Here is a 22,550-nt window from a genome sequence, read left to right on the forward strand (position 1 = left end):
TAAGCCTTCATGACGCTCTGCCGAGCTAACTGACCATGATATGCATCTCACTTAAGCCAAATCAGGAGGGTAAACACAGTCGTGCAAACACAGTAGTTAAAGTACAATGCATTAAACAGCTGCTCCTTGCAAAGGCTACACTAACACCATGGTGATCACGCCAACAATCAGAGTCAAAGGTGACAAGAAAAAGGGGGGTCACCCGGGCAATCCAGCAGCAAGGGGTAAGAAGGGTAAACAGGACTCAAGCCATAACTCTGGACACAACACAAAACAAGAAGGTAAACGACACGATGTTTTTCTCCAAATCTTTTTTTATGGATTTATGTCGGGCATATTGCTTTTTGGCTTACATACTTCTTTGGAAAATACGTGTCTATAATATGCTTCAGAGTTAACATTTCCGTATCCCCAGTGTAACTCTGGACCTTTTCCAGTTAAAAATAAAGAATCCCAGAGCCCCTTTCTTTTTCCAGCGAGCAACAACCGGTGCTGTACTTTCCACCCAGAATGCTCCCCATAGAGAAAATCTCCCTGTGCTGATGACGAATGTCCTATGGCGAAACCATGGCGTAATGTGAACACGCGCTAGCGCTTGCACCGTCCTGCTGGCCGTCGGTGCCCCTTGTGGGGTATTTCGCCTGCCTAGGAGCGAGAGGCTGACACACGGCTAACAGCAACGGGCGTGCAATGCGCTAACAGCAGCGGGCGTGCAATGCGCTAACAGCAGCGGGCGTGCTATGCGCTAACAGCAACGGGCGTGCTATGCGCTAACAGCAGCGGGCTGCAATGCGCTAACAGCAGCGGGCTGCAATGCGCTAAGAGCAGCGGGCGTGCAATGCGCTAACAGCAGCGGGCGTGCAATGCGCTAAGAGCAGCGGGCGTGCAATGCGCTAACAGCAACGGGCGTGCAATGCGCTAACAGCAACGGGCGTGCTATGCGCTAACAGCAGCGGGCTGCAATGCGCTAACAGCAGCGGGCGTGCTATGCGCTAAGAGCAGCGGGCGTGCAATGCGCTAACAGCAGCGGGCGTGCAATGCGCTAAGAGCAGCGGGCGTGCAATGCGCTAACAGCAGCGGGCGTGCAATGCGCTAACAGCAACGGGCGTGCAATGCGCTAACAGCAGCGGGCGTGCTACGCTTTGCTGTTCAATGCAAGTGTCGTGGAGAGGCCCAGCTAACAAAAATGGATTATTCAGCAATACTAATGCCTCAGCGAGTGGACAATGAGTGACGTGCTCTATTGCTTTAATAACAATAATGTACTCCACTAAATGTATGTAATACCGCTGCTATTACAAGTGGATAAATGTAATGATGGATAATGCCGGCCTGTTGGGAAGGGCCCAGTGCTGGCTTGTTTCAGCAAAACAGCCTGGTGTTACTGTATGTGACTGTGATTGAGCTAAACGCCTTTTCTGGGAATGTGCCTGGCTTAGAATAAGCTACTTTTGGGCTATAATTCACAAATTCTAATACTGGGAAAAAAATTAACTGCAAAGCTGAGGCAACAGGTGGGACAGGGTTCAGGTTCCAAACTACTGGGCTTTTCAACAGCACTTTCAGGGAAGGTTGCAATGAGCGGCCTAGTTAACAGCAAAGACCAAAATCTGTTTATAATTTGTTTTACTTTCTGCTTGCAGCACAGTTTGAAATCCTCACCTTACACGTGGCATACCGGAATGCTCAGTCCTTGAAACTTTTTTACTTCATTGATTTTCCTCTCTTTTTCCCTTTGCCACAATTCCTTAAAACATACAGAACTGCTTACTTGAGTATTTCTATCCAGTTCCTCCCAAATTAAAGAAACACCCTATTTTAATTTGGAAATTAACTGAGAATGATGGTGAGAGCTGTACTGATTTAATCTGAGGCAAGAAATGTGGGTAAGAGCTGTCTCAAAACCATTTTAATGATTAAATTCTAATTGTTTTGGGGGAAATGACAGCTGTCTTTTCTGCTTCCAGCTGGGAAGCTGTTCCTGTGTTCCAGCCTTAGATGCTGGAAGAAGCTGGACAACTGCACAACGTCTTGTGGGAATTTGTTCCTCAGGGGCTGAGGGATGCACTGGCAGTTTAAGATACCTCACTGATACCTGGAAGGGGTTTTACTGTGCACGAATGAGTATGAAGTATTTCTATTTGGTCGAAAATACTTCTTAATTGGCATAAAAATCATGTGCTATAAAAGTAACTGATAAAGCAAGCGTAAAAATCATCTAGGGCTTCAACAATTTTTAATCTAGTCGAGTGCTAATTCCCCCTTTCGTGAGGTAACAGGACGCAGGAGCGTTACTGAGGTAATGTTCTAAGAAATGGGAATCCTGTTTGCTTCAGGAGTACGGCGCCAGTCCTGGCAGCAGAGCAGCAGATGGTTTGTATGCTCTGACAACATGCAGGGCAATTGGTGAGCACACTGGTAAGTAAAGGCAGCCTGTCGAAATCTAAACCATCACCTTGTCTTCCCGTTTCACACCCAAGGGCGACAACTGGGGTAGGTACAGTGGCACCCACGGGGCTGTGTACAAAAGGCAGAGATGTTCTCTGGACGGTCTCTGCAGAAGGGAAGGAACCAGTGAGCGCATCTGAAAATGACTTTGCTTCATGCAGGGCAGACGGGCTCACTCTCTAGTGCAAATCAGACCAGAAAAAATGTACGTAGCATTGTGCAATCTACTAGAATAAAAAAAGGTCATGAGACACAATAGAAGGGTAGAGAATAAATAGATTATAGACTAAACAGGATTCTGGCAGAATAAGGGACCAGGGCCAGGGAGAATTCCAAAGGAGAAAGACTCTTCCAAGAGTAAATGAGATTCAATCTGTCTCCTAGTGAGAGGTGTCAAAGCCAAGATACTGCCAGTGCAGAGGGTCTGCTTGAGAAAAATATCACACAGAGGATATCTAAGACACAAACATATGTCCACCCAGTAAATTACATGACAGCCTAATGCAACAACAAACAAGAATAGGTCACTTTAAGAGAATGATTAATACATGAGATTACTGTGCATGCAGACTTATCTGAAAGCAAACCTTGTAGGTGGGTGTGAACTCTTGCTAAAGTCAGCTCCTATCTTTGCTATACAACAGCTACAAGAATAATTATAATAATTAATGACGAGCAGTGATAAAGGTAACAATTGCCCACCTGTATGTTGCCTGACCACAATGTCGTTACTTCTTTTTTCACACCTACCGCCTTTTGCAATGATTGCTGACTACCACGAACCCTTTTCCAGCCTCACACTGGGCTTGCTGTTTGCTCACAGCCAGGCTGTTCAGCCCGTGACTGACAGAGCTTACAGAGTTTAAAATTCTGAATTGTATTTAGTCTCCAATGGCTAAGGTTGCTATGGGCTACATTAGATTACAAAGGGTAATGAGATGAAAACATGAATATTCACTATATAAAGTAAAAGGCCTCAAAATATAGGAGTGTTGGAATGGGTGAATAATGTCTGAAAAATACTCTGTTAGAAGGGGTCTTTATATTCTGTGTAAAGATAGCAGACTTGTAATGCAGTCTGTGATTTCTTATTAAGCTGTGATTCCTCTCCCAGCCTGCCTTCACTTTTGGCAGATTTCAGGAGGATCGAGGAAGGATTTGCTGTTGCTGAAGGCAGTGCGGTTTGTTACTTCTCTTCTCAGCCCAAGGGAAGACAGATGAGGAAAGGGGTGGGCTTTGAAGCGGCTAACCTCTTGACGGGGGAGAGGAACAAGCGACTCCGACTGTTTTCCCTGCTGGCTGGGAGAGACGGTTGCATTTTGCGCAGACACCTCTCCCCCGGCAGGTTCCTGGCGATCCCAACTGCGAAGTGCAAGAATGTGCGGGGAGCCCCTCTGGGCAGAGGCTGCTGGCCCGGGGTGCAGCGGCTTCAGCACACGGAGGTCGAGAGCTGGCAGGCTGAGACCTTTTCCCTCAGCAGTTCATTCACTGCATCACTAGCGTGCTTCGCTGTGATGCACAGGTTATTCGGGATGGTGAGCTGCTACAGCTTAAGCACATATTTAAAGAATTAAAAGGAACTCAGAACTGAAGAGGAATTTAGAAAAATGCCTAGATATTAAGTGTCCTGCTGAACAGAGAGGAAATAATTGACAGCCTTGCAAATTAAGCAGACGCTGTAAGCGCTATGCTCAGTCAAGGCTTTGTTCGGAATGTTTTTGAGGGGTGACTGCCTGACCACCACTCCCTCTGTGCCGCAGCAGGATGGTCACGCAGGGCAGGACAAAGAATTCACAGAACATCAAGCAGACATATGGTCTTAAACTAAATTACAGTTTTGCACTGGAGAAGAACAATAGCTTTGTTTTGTTTTGAGTTCCGTAAGTATGCCTACAGAAATGCTATTTTCAGATGTGGCTGGTAGGAGAGTTCAGAAGTGGCTTTGGAATCCTTCCCGCATACAAAGCTGACTGGAAAGAGTCCTGAAGCTAACGTTCACTAACACAGAATCTACCAAGACCTGTGGAAATCCACTTGCATATACATTAACATGAATTTACTGTGTTGCCTTAATACCATTCCGTTTATAGCTACAAATTCAACTGGTAACTATAATATGCTATAACTATAAATTCTCATAGAACTATCATTATATATATATTATTATGATCTATACTTACCCAAATTAATGTATGATTAAAAATATTAACGTATTTATGTAAAATCCAATGAATGCCTTTTGCATATTCCTTAGTAGTTTGAAAACTTAAAAGTGAAGTGCTGTTTCGAAAGGGCAGAAATAAAGTCAAATTGTGTATTAATGCTAGATGAAACCAAAGAACTTAAATTTAATTTACACCCAGCTAAGGCCAAAGTGGTAATTCTGAAAATCCTCATTCACCTGCCATCTTATCAACCATGCCAAGGCTCTGGTCTCCACTCCTAGAATTGTTTTTCCTATTTTGTCCACTGATGGTTTCCTGTGAAATGCAGGGGCAACCCTGAGAGCAGAACTCACCTCCACTCCTCCACTTACAGGCGGATGGTTGGCCATGGGGTGACAGCATCCTCTACTTTTGTACTTTGTCTTTTTGACCTTGTGCCTGCTGTATTCAAAATGAATAGCCCAAAGTAGATATCCTATATGGGTAGGAAAATACTCATGCAACAGCCTGACAGGGTGCTTTTCTTCTGAAATCTTGCTGTGAACCAAAGGGAAGTAAGCATTTTTACTTCTTGTTTTGAAACCTCTCATGTCAAGTTTCACTCCGTAATAAATTTTAATGGTCATTATAAACTTATAAACCCTTGAAAAATAGCTTTTCTAAATATAGAATTGACTGTCCTGGCTTTTAGGAATTTAAGCCAGGGCTATAAGGTTATATTAATTTAGCTACACTGTTTTTATGCAGCCTTTCCCAACGGATAGTCACCGCACCTTCCAACAGAGGGTTTAAACAAAGGTGGATCTTCACTCCAAGGACCAAAAAGCATGGAAGATTTGCATTAACTTGTTATGGAGGGCATCAGCTTAAGTTTCAGTTCTCTTTTAAACACCAAATGGTGAAAAGACAGCTGTACAGCAAAGTTCTTTTCTCCATGGCTGCCTAGACTTGGCAAATAGAGCAATGCAGGGAAAGAGGCCTCTGGTATTTCAATTTCTTTACAGAATTATCTGTACTATTGCTTAGAGACAAGCAAGAAGTCAGTAATTAAAAAAACCCTAAAGTATTCTTGACTCAGTACATGGTGTCCACTCTCTGCAGAATTAAAAAGTAACTTTTTATTTGATACTTATCACAACATCAAAATTTTACTTTTAGGAACCATTAGCACAGGGACTAGAAAGAAAGAAAGAAAATGTTTATATAAAATTAAGTTTTTAAAAGCTGGTATTAAAAAGCATGATGCAGCAGCTGGAAATATACAAAGACCTCATTTTTTGCCAAGACTTGTGAATAATAATTCCTGAGATGTTTTCTCTAGGAAGTGGTAAGAGTTAAGTGCTCTGATTACTGAATGTAGCTTACAATCAGCTGAAAAGGGAAGGTAACAAACTATAGAAAAGCACCCTGTACATAAATTTTGAAGAGCATAATGAAATTGACAACTATAAATACAGTGAAGAAGAACAAAAAATGAGAAATATTACAACACCTCATCATTTCATTATGGCATTTTATAGTTAGAAAATTACTCAAGAAATAAACGTTTCTATTACTACGTATACTGAAATGCTATTTCAGTCTAATGAAAAACTGGAAACAAGAAGGTCTGACAACATATGAATTTTAGGTCCCTAAAATTAGGTCCCTTTTTTATGTAGGTCCCTACATAAAAAAATTTGCATTTGTTCATACTCTAAATGGTGCATTTTATGAGAAAGCACATGAAAAACGCCTTTTGTTTTGTTTTTCTCACTTACTACCCTTTTCTTTATTATTTCCCCTAAATCCTAGACAGCAAGAACGGTATTCCCTATAGTTCCTCTAAGTCTCACAGAAGGTCAGTTTCCCAAACATTTACGAATACGGGAGATTTCTATTGACACATTAAGGCAATTTAGCAGTTCTTTTTCCCTGAGAACCAGGCGCGCTGTCGCCTTGCCATTGTGTCCCAGGGCGAGCCCTGTGCCCGCACCCACAGGAGCCCCCTCACCCCTTGCCTGGCGGGAGCGCACGCACGTCCCCAGCGCAGCGTCACGCCTCCCCGGCTCCAGGGCCACCGCTAACACGGGAAAGCAAAATTCATCACAGGGGCGAGCAGTGCCTGGGCTTGTCACGCCTGGCCTGACGGATAGCTTCTTGAGCACAGGCGAGATGAATTTACAGCTCGTATTGTGTTCCTGACGGCAAAGCGCAAGGCACCGGAGCGCCGCTTGGTCAGCTGCTGGCAGGCTGCGCCGAACTGCCCAGCTCAGGCGCCAGCTCTTTCTCCAAACTGGAACCAGTAAACAGCACGGCATCGTGACATGATGGTATGCAGAACTTACGGTGCTTTACGAGAAGATATTGCAACTTTTAAAATAGAGTAAGAAAATTTTGGACGACGACTTGCTTGTAAGAAGGTTCATCTAAAGAGCGAAGTATAGTGACTTCCTTAAAAAAAAATTCTTACCAGTGTAAAAATACATGCCTACATGACTGTCATGGCTTCATTTGAAATTAAGGAGAAAGGACAGAGAAATTAATTGTAAAAGATGCAGATCTATTAATATAAAACAATTAAAACACAGAAATGTACAAAAACATCCTCTCCATTCAGATTATTACAACAGAAGAACTTCTTTCGTAATTTTAAATGAAAACTGAGAATATGCAAGAATCAGATTTGATTGTTTTCTCAGTCCATACTCTTAAGTACGTAAGCACTTAGAGGACACCAAAACTTCCAAATACTTTCTAGAACAGAAAGATGTTTACCCTAATTTTTTGTAACCACAGACTCAAATTTAAAATTAAATTCTTAAATACCTGTACAGCCATAACTGAGAAAAATACTATTGGAGAAAAACAATTCTGGTCACCCTGTGTATGAACAAGCTCTCGCAGTCTTGAAGAGATCTGTACAGTGCACGAACGTGAAGGTGCTGCTGAAATAGCAGGAATGGGGACTAAGGTGTGAGAATTCAGGACTGGGTTCGCTGCCTGCGGTTCCCAACGAAAGCGCCGGTCAGAGCCAGCTTAATGCAAGGCTTTCCGCTCGAAGCAATCGTTCTCTCTCATGCATTCCCTGTAATGCACGCTGGAGCAGGGGAGGAGTGCGAGGAGCCCTGCCCTGAGGAGGAAGGAGCGGCAGGGATGATGTGCGATGAGCTGACCCCAACCCCGTTCCCCGTCCCCCTGCGCCGCTCGGGGGGAGGAGGGGGAGAATTTGGGACTGAAGTTGAGCCCAGGAAGAAGGGAGGGGTGGGGGAAAGTGTTTTAAGATTTAGTTTTTAGTTCTCATTGCCCTACTCTGATTTGATTGACAATAAATTACACGAATTTCGCCGAGTCAGGCCCGTTTTGCCTGTGACAGTAAGTGGGCCATGACCCCCCGCCCTCCCCTCGGCCGCGAGCCCTTTGTTCCTCGGCGCTGCGGAGGGAGCCACGCGGCGCCTTCGGTGGGCACCTGGCATCCAGCCAGGGCCGACCCACCACACCTAGCACTTTAATTAGGACTTTGCTTATTTTCATGCTCCAAAACCAGTGGTTTTCATTCAAAAGAAAGCCCTCCTGACAAACTGCAGCTGGCTGTCCAACACGGGACGTGTCCCGTCCCCAGCCGGCGCGGCCGGGCGGTTAGGGCTAGGAGCTCACGCTGCGCTCGGCATTGCGCAGGGAAGCAAGGTAAGACACGGCTAAGTAACAGCGCTGCCTGTTTCCACCTATTCCTATTTACACCTGAGCTATCTGGACGTAATGCTGCTCTACGAGTGGTGTGAAAAGAAACCAAGAAAACAGATCAGGGTGAAATTTTGGCCCCACCGAAGTTAACCACAAAAATACCACCGCCTCCAAGGAGTAAGGCTTTCAACCCCAGGCCAGCTATAGTTGTGTATCAATAAGATCGCACGATAAAGTCCAGAGAATAAATAGTTTATGCTGACAAAAAATGAATTTGTAAGTAACTTAGTCTGCCGCAACTCAAAGGGATGTGACCTTTTCCATTTATCTCAAGAGTACACTGAATCTCAAGCATGCTTTTTGAGGGAAAAATTTACAAGTAAGACAGGAATGCAACTGCACTATTGATTTGCAGAACTCTGTGTGCAAATTGGGCAACTAATTGTATGCACAAATGATGAAGCAAATGAAAGAAAGAGAAAACTGTCCTAACTGATCTTTCATTTTTTGAGAGATGTGAAATGTAGTACTAAATGTATTCAGTACCATTTTAACCGAGATACTCTGTCTTCAATTCTTGGCCAGGATCCCCTGTTAAGACTGTACCATGGATCAGGAACACATGTAGAAAGTAATTCATAGGCTGAATCAATGAACCATAATTAAAATACCACGTATAAAAACAAATTCTGAAATACTACTTTAAGGCTATCATTACAATTGCTTACAACTTCCTTCTAAATTCAAATGCTCACTAATTAAGGCCATAAGCCTGATACAAAAAGTGACTAGAGCTTTCTCTCTCCAGTGAAAAAGGCTTTGTTTGATGCATTTGCAGAACAAACGGATGCGCCAAACACTTTCCAGCTAAGAATACCAAGAAGCTTAAAGAAGTAGTTTCTAAATATACAGGACTGATAGTATCCTCCTTTGGTTAAAAATGCAAAATCCAGTATGACTGAACATATGAGAAATATCATATATTAAGCTCGTATTTAGCAACAGTATATAAAAGCAGCTAAGTCATGATAAGCTACAGATTTTTTTTTTCCAGAAGAAAAGAAAAAATGAGGGTAAAATGGAGGAAAAACTACTAGGAAATGAAGCCAAGACATTAGGCCATATTTTTCATTTCTTTCTTGCATGAGTGAAAAGGTTCTAAGTTAAAAAAGAAAATGTCCTACGTTAAAATCACCACTTTTTGCCTATTCAAAATACCTGGTTTTGCAGTTAATAGCACATTGTGGTCATTCTTTCAATACAAAGAAAAATAAATCATATTATTTCTTCCAGGAAAATAAATGTGCTTAGTTTCATAAACAAAAATACGACACTGACCTGCAGTAACTCTAACAACCGTAAATCCAGTTCTGCAGTACTTCACTTAGGCCAGACTTCTTACTGAGCTTGGTGCTGGGGCAAGGACTACAGAATGGAAAGCAGGATTCCCTTGCCGTGTGACCCAGAACATGAGGAGGGATGGAGGAAAAAAAGCACCCTAATGTAAAGCCAGTTTGCTCTTTGTATATGCCTGAGTTTAGGCTTGCTGGTTTTACATCTTGTATTTTCAGCAATATTCTCCTATTCAGTTCTCTTATTTTATCAATATTCTCTGCTCAAGTTCAAAGAAATTCTGTGTTCTATAAACTCAGTGTTAGCAACTCTTCCATGCCACAAAGTGCCAGATTTCAGTATATAAAAATTAATTCCTAATTACTATTAGAATCATAGAATCGTTTAGGTTGGAAAAGACCTTTAAGATCACCCAGTCCAACCACTACTTAGTTATAAGCAGGAAAGAGAGCGAGTAGCAGGCAAAGCTGGATGTTCATCCCCTTCGCTGCTCCCCTTCGACATAGGTGAGAACAGCAGCCGCAGGGCTGGCTCTCCGCAGGCCTCTGGAGGTCGAGGAAGGGTGTGCCGTGATGCGCCGTACCCCCCTTCCCACTCCCCAGACTGTTCACAAAGCCCCGAAGTCGGGAACTGCGTGGGAAGAGAGATGCGAATGGGCGAAGCTGGAAACGACCCTTTGTGGCGGTTTCCCAAGATTTGGACAGGGTCCCTGCTCAGAAGTGCCTGCTTCCTCCTCGGTAGTGCAGATGTTTTTTTGCAAGCATATGCGTGAGTTAAAGAGCTGTGGTCTGTAGACAACTGCTGAGTTCAGCGTCCCTCAGCGCTGCAGTGCAGCAGCAATCAGCATGGCACCAGCATGCTGCACAGCGGTTTGGGGCAGGAAGTGAAGGATACCACCGAATTCAACTAAAGTAACAGTGCGTTTGGGGAGGTGGAATCCAATTACCGGGACTCTGGCCAGAACATCTGTCTAGACGTCTACGCTCTTGCAAAAATGCTATGGGATCTTTGATGGCAAGAAGTGGTCAGGATCTTGGTTTTTCATCTTATTTGAAAGACAACAGAAGCAAGAGTGATGTGACTGCTGGCTGCTGCCCCAGGCAGGATTCATCAGCAGCTCTGGAGACGCGGTGCTGCCTCCTGCAGAGCCATGCCGAAATGCCCACAGCAGGCATCACGCCGCACCGTGAGCGAGCGTACGACGGCCCCGTGTCCTGGGCGAGCGAGGGCACTGAATGCAGGACCTGAGTCCACCACATCCTGTAATGCAATCAACGACAGCTAGGGCTCAGCTGCCTCCACTGTAACTCTGCAAGCCAAAACTGTACTTAATGAAATATTTCATCTCTAATATTGGTGCGTACAAAACAAAACAAGGATATGAGCCAGGTTTGGCTTCAGTTTTGCAAGGAAACAAAACCAGGTAATAAAGTTGAGAAAGAAGGAGCTGGCAGCGGAGAAGCTGCCATCAAAAGTTGGTGACTGCCCTCCTTGATGACAGTGCTACGGCCTCAGAGAGCTGCTCCTGTAGTTTCCTGGCCAAGTCTGCAAGCATGTGGGCAGGGGAGCGGAGAGGAGATGATACTTAGCTCATATTGCAGGGTATTTCTTTCATTTTACTCATTACATCAGACAAAGTCAAAATCTGTGTTTCATCCACAGTGTTTTCTGGGATGGAACATTTTTACCTGGTCTTGCATTTTTTTACCAGGGGCTCAACTCTGGTGTAGCACTTTATTTAATATTTTTGTTCTAGACAATAATAGACTCATACAATAGATAGTCTCTTAAAATGTTAACGGCATCGAAATACATAATTTGAATGTTAATGCTGTGTGTCAAAGTATTCAGATACCGAGGCAGCAGAGTACAAATGCAGTTGAGCAACATTTAATTTACCTCCTCTTGCTCCTGTTCATATGGACCTCCCCATCCTTTCCCCCTGAAGCTTGCTGCTGGTTTTATAGCAATGTCAGCAGTTCTTAGTCACAGCTCTCACAGACCTCCTATTTACTTCTAATTCTTTTGTCAAACACTTTCCATTTTTCCCCAAAGCTTCTTCATCTCTTTATACAGTCTTACATTGTGCCACTTTCAAGCTCCGTTCTGGCCGTACCTCAAGGTGAAGTGGCGTTACCTTGGCCTGACAGGGATTCCTAGGTGCCCAGCATCTGACATCCGACAGCAGCAATCACTCTCTCTGTGGATCAGTGCTAGGAAGGGACACAGAAAATCTTTTTCCCAGCTACCTGTTTTCACCTGGGAAGGGCAAGACCAACTCGCTGTCACATCCCACAGGCAGCATCCTGCGGCCATCTGGCTCTTCCTACAGTTTCCACCGCTCTCCCCCAGTACTCCAGATCATCCTTGCCCAGTCCTCCCTCCTCCGCAGCCCTGTCTCACTGCCCTACTCTCTCAGCTAACTTGCTAGAGCTTTCCTCTTCTGGCTGCTTCTGCAAGTCTCGGTCTCCTTGCCTGGAGACCCAGCGTTGGCCTGAGGCTTCACGCTTCTGAGTCCTAGCTATGCCCTGCCCTGCACAGCTACCAGGTGGCTCCTGTAGAGTTTCGGTTCTGGCTTTTGTTCCACCTGTATTTCATTCATGGAGGTTTCCCACCGCTACTTGCTCCAACGGGATATAAAGGAAAGGAAGGCTCATCTATTATTTGCCCGCAAGCTCACAGGGCATGCCCCTTGGCAGCTGCGAGGAAAATCCTGGGTTGTATCCAGTCTAGCTGGAATTTGCAAGAAACTTAACCACTAAAATAATAACACAAATCGCTACTGAGATTTGGACATGTTTGTGAAAAGAAATTTTTCAAGGGTTTAGACCTTGGCCAGATGTTCACATTGTTTCACAGACAGATCAAAAGTACAACTTAGATACAAAGACCACTCACACCAAATTTCTGATGACACCAAACTGTACTGACAGAAAAGTTTGAAGAATCTGCAAACCGTTCATGCAACAACGTATTTTTGCCAAACCTTGTTCTGGCTGAAAGCATTAATGTTTTTGAAATCAAGTAGAAGAGTTATTCCTGGTAAAAAATTTGTATCTATTTCCCCTCACCTCCTTTTACCCTGACCAGGTACACAACTAATGAAATACACTCAGAGATGTACACGCTGCTGGTCTTCTGTTATCATACTCAATCAATAAGAACAATTTAGAGCAGCGGTAACCTCTCCATGCATACTTCCGTTGTCCCAAGGGATCAATATAATCAGTATCGCAGCTGGCTGGTGAGAAATAATGAGATTATGATAACAAAAAGGCAAGCTTTCCAAATTTTTTCTTAGTGTATGCCAAAGCATCATACTTTTCTATCTGTCCATAAAGGACAAAATAACAATATTTAAGAATATTGTACCTATTAAAAAAAAGTATATAAAAAGTATGTTTTTATCTATGATTTCTTGAACTTTAACTTTCTTTGTGAATGCACTATTTCTTTCCCATAAACGCAACTGTGAGATTTGACTTCTTCATTCTTGGAAAGGGGCCATACATGTTTAAAACTTTACCAAATTTTCCATAGGTTTCTCCCAAACAGGACTGGCATTTGCAAAAATCTTGGGTTTGTATGATAGCAATACTTGTCTATTCACGGCTAAAATTCACCTAAGGGATATGGCTGATTAAAATCATGCACGTGTATTAAAAAGGCCAGATTTTCCTAATAGCCTTAGCAGTTATAGAACACGTTTACTGAAACTGAGAAAGCAGAATCTAAGTACCTGTCCTCTCTCCTGATATTCCTCTTGGATCCCCCCTCGAGCAATGGCATCAGGCTCTGCACCCCCACTTCCAGTCTACGCCTAGGGAGTGCCATTGCTAGTCAGTTTTCAACAGCTTGAGGCAAAGACTGTCTTTATGGTTGCAATAAAGTATTTTAACAGGTTATCTGGGTCCAGTGCTTAAAAGTAGCTACACATCTCTTAGCACACAATCCTGTCAGGTCTATTTTAAGAGCAGCTATAAAAGACGGGATCAGCTGAATCCAAACAATGAGCTTTAGAGTACCATCGGCATGCGGACTGCACTGTCACTGCTTATGTAGTGATGGAGGGGATGTGGGAAGACTAAACATTTACGGAAGGAATGAAGATCATTATCATTTCTGCAATATGTATGGGAACACTCACATTTTACCTACAGTGCAGGTAACAATTATGGTTTAGCTAGCTAGTTAAATAAACGGATTATATATGAATCTTACCTGGGAGGAAATGAGATGTCCAGTTCATACAATCTGTCTTTAAAGACTGACAGCTCTCTGTCAAATTCTAAAAGCTATAAGAGATAGAAATAAATGTATTCACTCTTTAATGTTGAACTGAAGCAATCTAAAAATACTACATTATATAAAAGGAAATAAACAGAGACTTTGATTACACAGCTTGAGGTATATCCCTCATGTAATAGTTTTTAAAACATAGTGCAAAACACTCAGCACTATTTTGATACATAAACAGTTCATTGAGAAAAGTGTTCAAAATATTCCTTTTCATCTCAGTGAAACATGTAACACTGGCTCCTTACAGCAGTGACCTGTATGTACACTTACTATTTCAAGATGGCTAATTTTTTTCAAATTTTATTAGCAAATCTTTTAAAAGATAAACCTGACTAGCATTAAAAAAGTACAGCAAACTGATATGCTAATCAGCCCACAAAAATGTCAGCAAAAAGTATCATATTACTTTATATTATCTTTAGCTCAGATAAGAAGGTGCAATAAACACAAGGATGTGCACATCACTCTTCCTAAGCAAAGACAAGCAGGGTTCTGTACACCTATTTTGGGTGATGCGTGTCAGATAGCAGAAAGAGGGATACGTGACAATAGGTAAAATGTGTTCCCAGGCAGCAGCCAAGATATAGTACTAGAAGCAGATATTTAACAGAGATGTTCATAAGTCTAGATTTAATGTCCTGTATTAGTCCTTGCCGGATTTGTTTTCCCCTGGACCTCTACAGAGAAAATAAATATCTGCAGTCTTTTGTTCATAAACACAAACCTGCTCATAACAAGTCAATGATAATCGTCCACATTAAACCCATAATTGTTCTGATGGACATAAACGACCTTATTTCAGAACCACGGCTGGTGTTAAGCCTGACGTCCGAGTGAATTAGCGAGTTAAAAGACAAAAAGCTCATAATCTGCACTGTTACTGGCGGTTGCTCTAAGTGCCACTTTCTGTTTTGACAGGCGTTGTCATCCAAACAGTATCCCCTACGCTGGCGCTGGCGGCGTGTTTGCCCACTGTTCATTAATCATGTCCCATCTCACAGCTGTGCTGATACCATTGTATGAATGGCAGAGGTTCCCAAAGAAATTAGATTGTGTCCCCCTTTCCCCTCTGCCACCTCATAAATCATTCCTGAAATGTGCAATTAGCAGCTACTTGTACACATTAATTATCTGTGTGAAAAGCAGCTACCTGAACCACCTGCACTGCTGATTAGCCTCCCCTCTAAGGCCCTCCCAGCCTCCTTCCGTTCCGAGTTGCCGTGTTGCTGTATGTACGTACTTTTACATGAGGATGCCGAATAATGGGCAGCTTTCCCCATTTCAGTGCATCTCACACCAAACTCGGTGATGGTACGCTGAAGAAGATTTGCAATACAAATAACTGCAGATAATTTGTACATGTTTTAACATCTGATCAAAAGCCCGAGTATCCAAGATGTTTGGATAAATATTTATAAACATCCGTGTGGAAACCTACGGTAGGTATCTATTAATATTCTCAATCCTAAACCTGTTGGGGTGGTTCAGCCACTATTCTTACTGAAGCAATCTCAACATACTTCAGGAAAAAATGGTTTATCATTCCTGTTTCCAGACTGCGATCCTATGTTTAAGTATGTATAGATAGATGTGTAGCTACAAACTGGCTATGAAAACAAGTGTTACCGTCCCTTTCCTGCTCCATGTGCCTCCACCTTAAAGATATTATCTGCCCAGTGTGAAGCTAGCATAGGAAAAAAATCTACCATCCCCAGTTAAAACTTTTCTTTGAAATATATGTCTGTTAATACAGTGCAAATACATTTTCCCCACTGTTGCCAAGTAAACAGATCAGAGCAGGAGAGTGGAAGCATCAGAAGAAAGAGGGCTATTTCTGAAGTGTGAAAACTGCAAGGACTGAATAAAAGAACAATGCTCCACAGAACACAATGGTATAAATTACTCATGGGCATTCCAAGGGCTGGCGACGTTAAATAGATGCATTGTCCTCTCACACCGATTCACAATTTCAAAATTTTATACGTTCAGATTGTTCTTGCTATGATGATATTTGCAAACTAAATGAAGGCCAGGGTTTAGAGGACTAAGCATTCGGGCGCGCATTATTATCCGAAGAAGTTTCTGATGTGTTTATTTGCTGCAGTTGCTTGTTGTGTCTGTGCTATGCAGATGAGCTGCTGACACTGGTGACAGAGAGGACAGATAATAGGAACAAGACTGTATTGTGTGCTGTGCTCTCTACCAGTTCCCCAAGTTTCCCCAGGTAGAGGGACACCTTTAACCTGAAACGACAAAGCCAAAAGCTCACGATGACCCAGGTGGATGTCAAAGCCCAACTAGGTGCCTAGAAGAAGTATTTAGGGAATGCTCATTGTAGACAATTCATCCTCACATGTCACACAGTTAAATATTTTCACTGGATTATTTGCACATACTTTTATTTAAAATCGTATTTTAAATAATTATTTAAAGATTTTTTTTTCCCTAGATATCAAGTGACTATGTTACAGTATCTGTACCCTTCTGTTCAAATGTGTCCACAACCTACGCTAACAGACACCTGCTCGCTCTTACGAAGCGCAATGACAAGTTATTCGTGTGTGCAGGACTGCACACTGCGAACCCACCGAGCAGCTTTTCTGTATTTACCTGGTAGCACTGCAGACAGTGGGGAAGATGAGGGAGAGAAATGATGAAAACTTGAATTGTGCATTTTGAGAAAACTCCAGTTAATTTTTCAGTAGAAGGGCATATTTTAACTGTTACTTTTTTTGGTATTAAAAGCGCTTGGGTTCTCATTTAAGCCTGTAATCTCAAAATGAAGATTATTGGTGAAAACCCAAGGCGTTCACCAGGTCTTGTCACCAACAGTTGTAAATGTCACTTTCCCTCAATGCAACTTAGTAAGAGAAGGAATGGGACTTGACATGGCCAGCATTTAACTGTATTTGCTTATGGCAGGTACATGGGTGTCTGGAGCTCCTTGGCAGATATACGCCAGATGATACTGAGGAGCTCTCAAAATCTCACAAGGTAATGTCTTTATTTTTAAAGCACATAACATTGTATTTAAAAAACCCACCCCGAACAGACTCTATTCATGGCAATTTTCAGCACAAACTGCTCACTTATTTCCATATTGTACACTAAACAGCATTGTGAATAATGTCATTGCTGTAACAGTAAACATGAGTATGTCTGTCACTCTAAATGCCTTAAAAATGGCAAAGAAATTAAGTTCAAAGCCTAAAAATCAATATATTGTTCTATTTAATTTACTCATTATAAGATCATCCTTAAGAACCAAATCTTTAAGGTGTTACATGATGTGCTGGGGTAATTTGAGCAATTACACAGATTTTAAAATGCTGTGGCTGGAAGTTAATTCCAGAACTGTATGTCATAGGCAGTTCAGAAGACTGTTTTTTTCCCCAACTCAATTTCACCGAGGTATTTATACCTAAATGATAGCAAGGATGATGCAGGGCCTATGTTTTATCTGCTGTAACCACTGAGTTGCTGGTATGTCGTCAAGATATGTGCTCTACAATGTCCAGTGACCAGCCCAACATGAATGTTTGATTAACATCTTCCAAATGAAAATACCATCCATACGTATGAGTAACACATCTGTAGTTAGCTAACACCCCACGAGACACAGAGATAACACGCCATGCAGTATGTGTAAGAAGGCATGCAGCACACATCCACTGGCCTGTGACTGTGAGCAAAACCTCACAGGGCAGAATATGATTTTTAAAAACAGGTTACATTTATTGATAGGATTTTGCCGTCTGAAGTGAATGTATTTCCGTTTAGCAAACTTCATGAGCCAAATGCTTCAGTTAGTTCGTATACTCAAGCTCCTATTGACCTGAACGGGAATTGTCTTGGTATCAGTGAAGTTCTCTGCACAGAATTAAAGAATGACTGCGTTTGCAGTAAAGGATATTCCCTATTTAAATTTAGGAGAATTAAAAGCATTAAGGGCTGTTGCTTGTATCAGCTGCTGTGCCCATCACCTCCTAAGGGAATTATCAAAACTGATGTTTTTGCAGGCAACTGTGTCACCTGTAAAAGCTGCTGGAGTTTCGTTTTTCCCTCCCTTTTTCTTGTCAGCACTATGACCTGCAAGTGCATTTACGTACAAGGGTGAAGGAGAAGGGAATGCACGATACCAGGGCACGCGGTCCTGCACAGGCACTGTCTGCAGAACCCAGACGCCACTCAGTAAGAAAACATTGGGTAGGGCTGGGCGGATGGGCTCGGTACCTGCAGCGCTTCCGATGGCGACTCCAGCGAGCTCCCTCGCCCCAGGGCTGGGGTACGGGCTGCAGCTCACGGTCCCTACAGCTCATGGGGCCATTTGTGCTTAAGCAGTGTGTGCTTTGGCCAAAGATAACGATTATCTGGAATACTAAATTATGTAGCTTGACAGTAATCAAAAGATTATAACAGAGTTTGGCCAGTTGTAGGAATCAAGGTAATCTCGCTTGCTTCAGTTTAAAGCGACGAGGCAGTCTTAAAAGGTCAATGTCCATCAGCATGCTGCAATGGGCGCCCTTGGCTGAAATCACACACGTATGAACCCTTTAAAACAGGGCAACTTAATTCAGTCATTGGAGTAGAACAACGGCAATTACTCATCAAGACCTACAGACCAAAGTCAGAGCATCGGTAGATCAGAAGGTGATATTAGCAGCATTTATCAAATCCATCTGCAGGGCCCACCAGAGAATTCACAGCTGTGAAAGGGAAATGAAGTTTCAGACCAAAAAGAGGAGATGAGCATACAGAAATGACCTTAGAGAATTAAAATACGTGGACACTGGTCACTGTAACCTCCTTTGCCAGTCTTGTGTAGCACACGATTTTTTTCGAGAGATTTTGGAAATACAGTAATTTTATCCAGCCTTGCAGTCAAAGAAAAACATTTAGAAACTGATTCAGCAGTCTACTGACTTCAAATAAAGGTCTGTGGAAATGCTGATCCCTCCCACTTATCCATGAAAATGTCATACACAGCTCTGCTCTGGCCTTATTTTAAAGCTACTGTTTTCTCTAGCTAAGACTTTGTAAAAGGATCCATTACTATATATTTTGAATCTTAATTTTCTTTCTCTCATAAAGCCATTCTTTAAAATCACCTTTCACAGAAAAAAGCCAGAATTATTGAATATAAATGTACCACTTACACTGCTTTTGTATTTTATTCTATTTCTGCATATTTCTGAGAATTTGTCTATACATCCTGAACGGCAGCGTAGTCAAATCATAAACTCCTACATAAACGTGAATATATGGCACACAGAGAAACTGCACCAAATACACTTTTCTTAGCATTGGAAGAGTTAGGCACAGGCAGTATAAAGCTGTCAGCACTGAAGGCTCCCTTTGCCTGTACTGATTCAGAAAATCTTTGATTTCAGTGGAAGCTCCCACAGGAAAATGCTGTTTTGTTCTTGTTTTGACAATATGCCTCTCTCAGGAGACATTCCAATGGTTTAAAGGACATGAACATTTTCTAATAAGTATTCTGACTTTTTCAGAGAACTATTCTGGAAAACGCCTTTAAAAATAATATTTCTGTTATGGAAATATTTACATCGCTTAAAATGTCTAGAAAGAACCACACTTTCCCTTGATGTCTATTGATCACTAGAGTAATTACTGGAGAGCACTATTGGCTCTGTCTCATTAGAGCTCCCTTTTCTGTCTCCTTGCTTGATTTCTCACATTCCCACATTTCTCATCCTCCTCACGCCCCCGAGCCTGGTTTGCGCTGCAGGGCCCAGGCAGGGGTGGAGATGGCTGCGGCTGCACAGCCCGAGGACCGAGGCCCGCAAGGCAGAGATCCTTTCCTGGTGGAGAAATAGCACGGTGGGCACCAGATGCAGTAAGTGGTACTGACTTCCCAAAGCGGTGACGTGTTCAGCCGATGGGTAGGGCGGGGTGAGTGCCCAGCACGCTGCGGAGGAATGTGCTCGAGACGCAGGGCTTTCAGCTGGCTTTCAGCTAGTCTAACACAACGCTTCTCAGAGTTCACGTGCTGCAGTGTTTCTCATTCTGAAAGATGCTTAGTGCCTTCTGATGTCTGTTGGTCTTGTAATACGCACACACCTGAACACTGGTTTGGATAAACAGTGCTTAGAAACTTTTCCAATTATGTACCGCTTGTATTTTCCCAGTGAAGGCTGCAGCCCTTTTAGACATTTCACACGCTCGGATTTTGCATATAATCTTGGTTTTCCTAATTGCGCTGCGTGGATCCTTTCAATCCAATTCTGTGGACTTCTGGCTGAAACTACTAGTACGGAAAAGCTGGAAGTTAAACACCCTGCTGGCAGCTCCCCAGGGTTCAGGCACCCCTCTGATCTGCAACATGGAGCAGGGAATCCAGACATCATCCTGGCATATTTTTGTTACTTGGGGGGGGGAAAAAAATCAGAATCCTGTTGTACTACTCAGGTAATTAGTTCTCAATAAGGAGACTAAACTTAAGTATATGTAAAGAATAAACTAGTTAGTTAAGGAGTTAAAAGCACCGAATCAGGTTAAGTATGGACTCTCACTCATGCAGCAGCAGTTACCGCATTAACATTCTGCTGACAACAAAAGCGCCTTTCACATCCCAAGGGCTCCTTGCCTAAACGCTGCTCTGCAGAAGCAAATCGCGTCCCATCGCTCCCGCTTCACAGCGCCTGACGAATAGCGCAGAGCATCTGAAATGCAGCACGGCTGCTCACAGCTTTCAAACACAGAGACTACAGCTCCCATCAGCCTATGCTCCGGCCCGGTTTCTCCAAGGAATGTTATTTGCTCTTTAGTACATCAGTACACTGTGAAAGCAAGGAGGACCTCTTGGTGAGTGCCAGTTCTCCATGACTTTACCAGCTGGTCAAAGTCTGAACGCATGCTTCCTGTTTTCTAATGGAAAAAGTGGATTTTTTCACTCACTCTCCTGGTATTCCTGTGCTTGCCTTGATTTAACAAATTTGACTCTGCAAAACTGCATTAATGCAAACTGCCTTTTTCAAAACTTTACAGGAACAGACACGTCAACATTATTGTAATTAATTCATAAACTGTGCACAACAGCTTGTAATATAGGTCATTCAAAATGGCAAGACTGAGGGGATGCTAACTTTAAAACCAAAAGATTTTCATTAGGAATATCCTGCTTGCAAATGTGACAGATTTAGTGGATTATTTCATTAAACTTTACATGTCTGTTACTGTGAAGTGTAACATGAATTTGTACCATTAGGGAGTTAAAACCAGCACGCATTGTCGTGTCAAATTGTCAGTCTGTGAGCTGCAATTCGACAAAAGCATAAAAATATGTAGAATACAGTTTTAGTATTACTTGTAGAGTGATAAAAAATGGAACTTTCTTGACGAATCACTATGATCCATGTTTCTTACTTGGGCAAAATGCCCACTGTGGGCTGACACTTGCCCTGAGCAAGGCCTATGAGGCACGCTTGGTTGATGTGAGTTTTTTTGGGAGCAGGCAGGACCCCAGAGGCCCCTGAACGTCAGGCGTCCCACTCCAGGGGGGCATCTGGGGAGCTCTGATCATCCACCTTGTCTCCCCCCCCAAACAACTGGGCATCTTGAAAGGCCATCTAAAACGTCCAGACACCTACAATTTGAGGTGTTTCTCTCTCCAATTCATACCCCTGCTCCTCTGGAGCTGCCAGGCGCCTGCAGGCAGGGGTGCCTGGGAGGGGAGGGCAGGGCAGCGCGCACCTCCGGCTGAGACCGGGCTTGGGCATGCAGACACCCACAAGCAGCCGGGCAGGGAGAGATGGTGGAGGCCACTCCTGGGATCAGAGGAGATCTGGATGCCAGCCTTTGCTTCCTACACTGTTCTTCTTTCAACACCTATGTAACGTAAAATACACAGTCCTAAGACCAGGGACCAGCGCATCCTTGCAACTGAATACCCCACTCTCATCTCTAGCTGTACTTCTTGGATGAAAGTATCTTGAAGGATTAAGCTTCATGTTCAACTTACTATTTGCTAGTCTATATGCGTGTGTGCACACCTATGTGCATGCAGGCATCTGTCTGTGAGGTTATGAGGGGTACCTGGAGAATGCAGAAGGACTGGGCTACTGCAGAGAGTTGGTGAAAAAAAAAACTAAGCACCCTTCTATCTTTATTTGGATTACTGGAGACTTCAGGCAAGATGTAGAAGTCTAGGTAAGGTGCTTTTGTACATGCGCAAATATTAACTGTAAGGGATGATGGTGAGATCCATAAACTGTTGAGGATTGGAACAGAGCTGCAAACATTGCCTATCTGTATATCCTCTTGCATCTCACAAAGGTTAAACAGGGTGCGCCTAGGCCAAAGCACGTTAGCAGATCATACTGACTACAGGTTGGATTACAGAGTACAAATACAGATGTTGGACCTCCTCTTTAGACTATACTTCAGCAACGACCAATGCCTGAAAAAATAAATATAGCACAGTACACCTGAATTAGCCTTAGGACTTACAATAGCCGTGTAGAACAGGAGAGGGGGACAAAAGGTCATGAAATAATATTTGTAACTTTGTGATATGGGCAAATTCTACACCAAAATAATTCCTTGATTTGGAACATGAAGCTGGCAGTAAACAGCTAACCCAGCACATCTGGGTTGACTTCT

General features: G+C 43.0%; 1 protein-coding gene across 1 annotated transcript in view; it reads right to left on the reverse strand.

The window, feature by feature from the left end:
- Positions 1–22,550, reverse strand: part of LOC104028907 (inositol polyphosphate-5-phosphatase A) — a 263,385-nt gene that overhangs the window by 12,325 nt on the left and 228,510 nt on the right. The window contains exon 12 of the mRNA XM_075717613.1: positions 13,851–13,924. Coding sequence (XP_075573728.1) covers positions 13,851–13,924 — 74 coding nt within the window. The remainder of the gene's footprint in view (positions 1–13,850; positions 13,925–22,550) is intronic.

This window comes from Pelecanus crispus, chromosome 10 (genome assembly GCF_030463565.1).
Source record: "Pelecanus crispus isolate bPelCri1 chromosome 10, bPelCri1.pri, whole genome shotgun sequence".
NCBI classification, from domain to species: domain Eukaryota; kingdom Metazoa; phylum Chordata; class Aves; order Pelecaniformes; family Pelecanidae; genus Pelecanus; species Pelecanus crispus.